Source organism: Stomoxys calcitrans, chromosome 3, assembly GCF_963082655.1.
Source record: "Stomoxys calcitrans chromosome 3, idStoCalc2.1, whole genome shotgun sequence".
Lineage (NCBI taxonomy): Eukaryota > Metazoa > Arthropoda > Insecta > Diptera > Muscidae > Stomoxys > Stomoxys calcitrans.
Window position 1 is genome coordinate 6194826 of NC_081554.1, and position 6023 is coordinate 6200848.

Here is a 6023-nt window from a genome sequence, read left to right on the forward strand (position 1 = left end):
TTTTTCTAACATCTTTAAATGAAAGTCAAATTATGTATATCTGTTGGCGGTGTTTGATTGATGTTTATTAATTTGTTTGTTTCATATTGGCTCCACAAGGGCTGAACCGATTTTCTCCAAATTTTTAATTGTGTAGGTTTGTCTATTATTATAATTTTTCCAATATATTTAACATTAAATTAAAAAATTTTTTTAATCTGAAGGGGGGGGGGGGGGGGAATTCTCCCAATTGCTACAATTTGTTAAAATGCGATATATTGAAGATGGAAGAGACTATTTAAACCGTTTTTTTTGTTTTCTTATAGTGAATCTGATATTAAAATTTGGGATGAAGCAAATTGAGGAACGCTGAATCCTAAACTCCCTCCCTGAAAACCCACCTATTGAACAATATAGCTATCATATAAATGGTATTTGGAAGCAGAGAACCAATCTGATATTAAAATTTGGCCTCATTTAACTGGAGAATACGCAAAAAGGACAATATGGGGGTCAAATTAAAGATATTTATGAACAAATTACAGATATCATATCGCAATTTGGGGTCTAGAGTCTGGGAGCCACACACCCTAAAAAAAAAACTTCCAAACACCCCAAGAGGAGAAGGACGCCGATCGGGACAATATCGGACTTAAAGTAAAGATCTGAAGGAGAGGAGTAGAGAATTTGGTACTTGAATTTCGATTAGAATAATAAAAGCATGCCAAACGGACATGGAGGCTTATCGTCACCATTTATATAGGGGCAATCACATTCGGAGTCAATTGTTTGGGGCCGACCATATATGGGTCTTTAATATAACCGGATTAGCAGAAAGATTTTTCTTATATCAATATGTGTTATCCGATAAGTTTTAATTCCATTCAATTACCTCTATTTAAAGACGATGACCTTTTAGTAGAGAAATTTTGATTATGGATGAAGTACTCATAAATAAAGTGTGATTTTTAAGCTTCACACAGTGGGAGAAAATTAAAAAAAAGCTAGTAAAAAATATGCCGTGTGAAAACGGGTAAAGATATCTCTTTGAAATTTATTATTTTTATTATATGAAATTTATTCGCATTATATTATCCGGGCACCTTTTGGCACGCCTCTAAAGTTGGTCACCTCGGTATTTCCAAAAATTATTCGGGCTGCCAAATCTTCATTTATGGTCAGATTTTTTTTACTGGATAGAGCTCTAAAATCCCTAAAAAATATCAATATCTCCACTGGTTTCGGAGATATTTGACTTCAATTTCTTTGGTGCTATTTTGACCGAAATCTCTTTCGTATTTGCAATTTGCGAAGTAATTTGTGGCTCGATTTTCATTTTTATGCATGATTTAGATTTGTGACAAAATTTACAACGACTTTGTCCACATCTGGCAAGCGTCCATATCTGATTAATCAGTTAAAAAAGTGTATTTTTTGATTTTTTTTTGGTTCAAAAAGTATTTTCCTTGATTCGTCTTTATTGAAAAAACTTGCTTTAATAACTTAATTTTTTCTTTTTTATTGGTGAAGAAAACATATTGAAGATGCGTTTTAAGTGAAATTTGAATAAGATATGTCAATTTAGATGGGTGCTATATGCACTTCACAAAATAAATTTTTTTTTGAAAAAATTGGATAATCCTCTTGAGTTCAAAATTTCCAAACCCCAAACCTCCAAATTGGGCACATGTTTTTTTTTTATTCCATATGTCTCTAAATCCACTCCAAAAAAAATTTTTGGAATAGCAATTTTACTAAAAAATGCCCATTTTGAAACCATCATTGCTCGAAAGGGGTATTTTGGGGATTTTTGTAAAAAATTCGTTTTTATTTTTTTTTAAGGACACTTTTATCTGCAACATTCAAAAAGATTTACTACGATGTCTTTATTCGTTTTTTTCTTAGAATTTTTTCAAAGAGATATCTCTACCCGTTCTCACACGGCATATTTTTTTTTTATTTTCTCCCACTGTGCATCGTTTCTTTAAAAATCTAATAAAAGTCTTAAATTCGCATCATATTATCAAAATTTTTATTCGAATCGACACCATGCCGCAAAACTAAACTCATAAAAAAAACAGCATTTCTTTAAGGATTAGCAGAAATACTGTTTTCACAATAATAAGAGCTGCCTGATTCAAATTTTATTATGATATTCCTGCCAAGATTTTAAGCCGGGAGGTCAGCGTCGTAGTCGAACACATGTACTACCTTATTCGCCAGGATGGCCCCTTACTCTACGTCTTCAATTAGAATATAAAATCAAGTCATTTCATTTCTCATCAATATTTATTATTTTAAGTAAATATGGCTATTTATCATCTATTCTTCAATCTAGGGAAGCAAATGTCCATATCTTCGAAGACACATTAAACGAAAATATTCCAATGTATCACAAAAGTTACCCTGCAATCAAATTCAGCTCAGGAAATTGCAAAAAATAAAAAAGTGCCAGCACAAAACAAGAATTGATTACATTCGTGTCAGTGATATGTTCAAAGGAATGAAAGGAGCCAAACTTTTCTAAGGCATCAATTACTGGCAAAGGCATTTCACGGCAATCGGCAGTGTCTATTGAACAGAAATTGACAATGAGGAAAAAAGGGGAAAAAATTGCAATAAACATAAAAACTTTCGGGCTTTCTATCCCCCCTCTCTGCTCCCCAAGTAAAAGGGTTACACTAATAGATCACGTGATGAAAATAAGGTAAAATGGTTTTTCATAGATACTTTGTAACTATTTCAGTAATGTAATGACATACACTCTAAAAAAACTAATATGAGGCAAGAATATTTTGGTAAGTTTGGCCTCGGGTGAATCCGTACTCTGTACAACCAATGACTAAGGGTTATTAGTCAGACAGCGCACGCTTGTATAAAGCAAAACAAGTAAAAGTATGCTAAGTTCGGCCGGGCCGAATCTTATATACCCTTCACCATGGATCGCATTTGTTTGTTTGTTTGTTTATTATTTCTATCAATATTTCATTTTTTTTTTTTTTTTTTCTTATATATACAAAAATACATTTTTTGAGTTTCTATCTATAAGATATTTCAGCAAATGAGCATGTATGTTATTTATGAAAGCAACTTAAAAGTACATAATATATTAGGAAAAAGATAGTAAAAAACCTAAATTTAATATCACAATATTTAAGTTAAAAGAAGTTTTACAAACGGTTACTAATTTTAACTATACTACTTGTATAGTAGAAAAATAGAACCCGCTAAACCAAACTTCTCAGATGACTGTAGGTTGACCTTCTACATTTGTCATTAAATGTCAGTGTCATATCATTTATAAAGGTTTCAATCAGTTTTTGTTTGGACTTACGATGCAATTCTGCTGTGGGATATCGTCGAGGAAGATTGTAAATAATCTTGAGGTTCTTATTCTGAATAATTTGGATCTTCCTCCTGTGAGTCATCGCACAGTCATTCCATATCTGGCACCCATAAGTAAGTATAGGTCTTATACACATCCTGTAAAGCATCAATTTGTTCCTAATGTCTAACTTGGACTTCCTATTCAGTAATGGAAACAGTGCACGCCCACATCTCACAGCACTAACACATACACTGTCTATATGCTGCCTAAAAGTCAATTTCTCATCAAGGGTAATTCCAAGATATTTTATCGTCTTTGAAAAAGGTATTTCCCTTCCATTTGCCATCAGCTTACGCGTAGGTTGTCTCTTGGGAGATTTATTAAAAGGGAATAGTATCGCCTGTGACTTCTGCTCATTTATTTTTATCTTCCATTTTGAAAAATATTTAGATGCCGAATTTAGTGCCCTTTGCATTCTACCTACTATCGCATTCGATACTTTCCCTTGACAAATAAACGCACTGTCGTCAGCGTAGAAGGCGATGTCGCTTTCTCTGGAAGGCCTAATGTCTGAGGTATAAAGCGAGTATAAAAGGGGAGACAGAACAGAACCCTGGGGAACTCCAGCAGGAATGGTTTTTATCGACGATTGTTGACCTTCAACATCTACAGTGAAGCCTCTTTCGGTAAGGAAATCATTTACCAATTTAATCAAATATAATGGAAATTTCATTTTATTAAGCTTATATAGTAAACCTTTGTGCCAAATTGAATCAAAGGCTTTTTCGATGTCGATAAAAAGAATTCCTGTCGAATGTCGTCTTTGCTTGTTCTGACGTATCATTTTCACAACTCTTTTAACCTGATGAGTTGTGGAATGTTGTGCTCTGAAACCATACTGGCAGTCATGGATTAGGTCATTTTCTTCCACAAAACTCTGAAGTCTGTGAAATATAATTCTCTCAAAAACTTTGCCTATCGAGCTCAAAAGGCTGATGGGGCGGTAGCTGGTAGGTGATTTGGGGTCTTTGCCCTTTTTATGAATCGAAATGACCTTTGCTATTTTGAAGGGTCTTGGAAAAACCGAAAATTTAATACAAAAGTTAAAAACTTTTACTAAGAACCTTACAGCCGAATCTGGCAATTGTTTCAATAATAAATTACTAACCTGATCAATTCCCGGTGACTTACCATTCCTCAGACGACCTATCAGAAATGCTACCTCTTCCTGATTCGTAAAGGATGTCATATCGTCGTTCGGGGTCGAGTCCTCCTGTATCGCCTTTGTCGTCAATTCCACTTTTCCTTCCATTGTACTCATCATACCCACCGTTGTCCGATGAGCATTTACGAAATGCTCAGCGAGAATTTCAGCTTTCTCATGATTACAACAAATCATCTTGTCGTTATAAACCAAATCTCCTATTCCCCTATTTTGGCCCTTAATACGCCTTGTAACCTTCCAAAAGTTCCTACTGCCAATCCTCAAGGTAGATAAAAAGTTACCCCATTGAATGTTTCTACTTCTATTCATGCCAATTGCAATCATCTTATTAATTTCCCGGACCACAGCCTGGTACGTAGTTCTTAAACTCTGATCCGTACTCCTCTGAGCCATTCTTCTGAATTTGTTCCTGGTCGAAATCATAAGCTTACATTCAGCTGTCATCCTAGCACTGTCTGTGGCTCTGGGACCATGAGGCACTGACTTACTGCAGGCCTCACCCAGCAAATCCACAAAACCCTCAATCGTCTTGTCAACGTCACGAAGTGATAATTCACAATTAAAAACATCAGAATTGCAAAGTTCTAAATCCAACAATGACTTGAAACGTTGCCAATTGGCCATTCTAAAATCTGGGTATAATTTTATGGCTTCGTTGAATTTCTCGTTAACCGTAAATGTTACAGGTACATGATCGGAATTTAATTTGTGCGGATGCGTTTCCAGGTCGGTAAAACCTAAAGAGGAATTTGATAGTAGAAGATCAATTGTTGACGGTCGTCTGATGGTTTGATTTTGGGGAAATCTTGTATGACTAGGTGGGAAATATATATAGTAGTTTGATTTATTTTGATGGTCAAATAACACTTTTCCGGCCACATCGCTATCAGCGCAATTCCAGCTGGTGTGGTGGGCATTAAAATCCCCAGCAATAAAGAATTCAACATTTGCAGACGTCATAATTTCGAGATCACTTTGGAAGTCAGAAGTGTAACGCGGGCAATATGCTGCAACAAATTTAACTTTTGCTTTACAGAAATCTACTGAGATACATTTGTTTTCTATGATTTTCGTTGGAAACGAATTTTCAACCTTGTGTTTGATTGTATTTCTAACTGCTATGGCTACGCCCTCTAGCGGTTCAAGAAGTCAAGATCCCAGATCGGTTTATATGGCAGCTATATCAAAACGTAGACCGATACGGTCCATTTACAATCCCAACCGACCTACGTCTATAAGAAATATTAGTGCAAAATTTCAAGCGGCTAGCTTTACTCCTTCGAAAGTTAGCGTGCTTTCGACAGACGTACGGACAGACGGACGGACAGACGGACGGACAGACAGACGGATGGCTGTTCGACTTCAGCCATAACGCATAAGAATTGTGCCTTTTGGCGGCTAAAGAAGTCAAGATCCCAGATCGGTTAACATGGCAGCTTTATCAAAACGTGGACCGATATAGCCCATTTACAATCCCAACCGACCTACACT

General features: G+C 35.5%; 1 protein-coding gene across 1 annotated transcript; it reads right to left on the minus strand.

The window, feature by feature from the left end:
- Positions 1–2313: 2313 nt before the first annotated feature.
- Positions 2314–5492, minus strand: LOC131995749 (uncharacterized). Its single transcript, XM_059364722.1, has 3 exons — positions 4499–5492; positions 2456–2550; positions 2314–2385 (listed from the first exon to the last, which is right to left on the minus strand). Exons 1-3 carry the CDS (start codon positions 5490–5492, stop codon positions 2314–2316), a joined length of 1161 nt encoding a protein of 386 aa, XP_059220705.1.
- Between the last annotated feature and the right edge of the window lie 531 nt (positions 5493–6023).

Coding starts and splice junctions, on each gene's coding strand:
- LOC131995749 (XM_059364722.1), bottom strand. CDS start 5,492: ATGACGTCTGCAAATGTTGAATTCTTTATTGCTGGGGATTTTAATGCC. Junction 2,551..4,498: donor GATAGGTCGTCTGAGGAATG/GTAAGTCACCGG, acceptor TCTGTTCAATAG/ACACTGCCGATTGCCGTGAA. Junction 2,386..2,455: donor AACATATCACTGACACGAAT/GTAATCAATTCT, acceptor ATTTGATTGCAG/GGTAACTTTTGTGATACATT.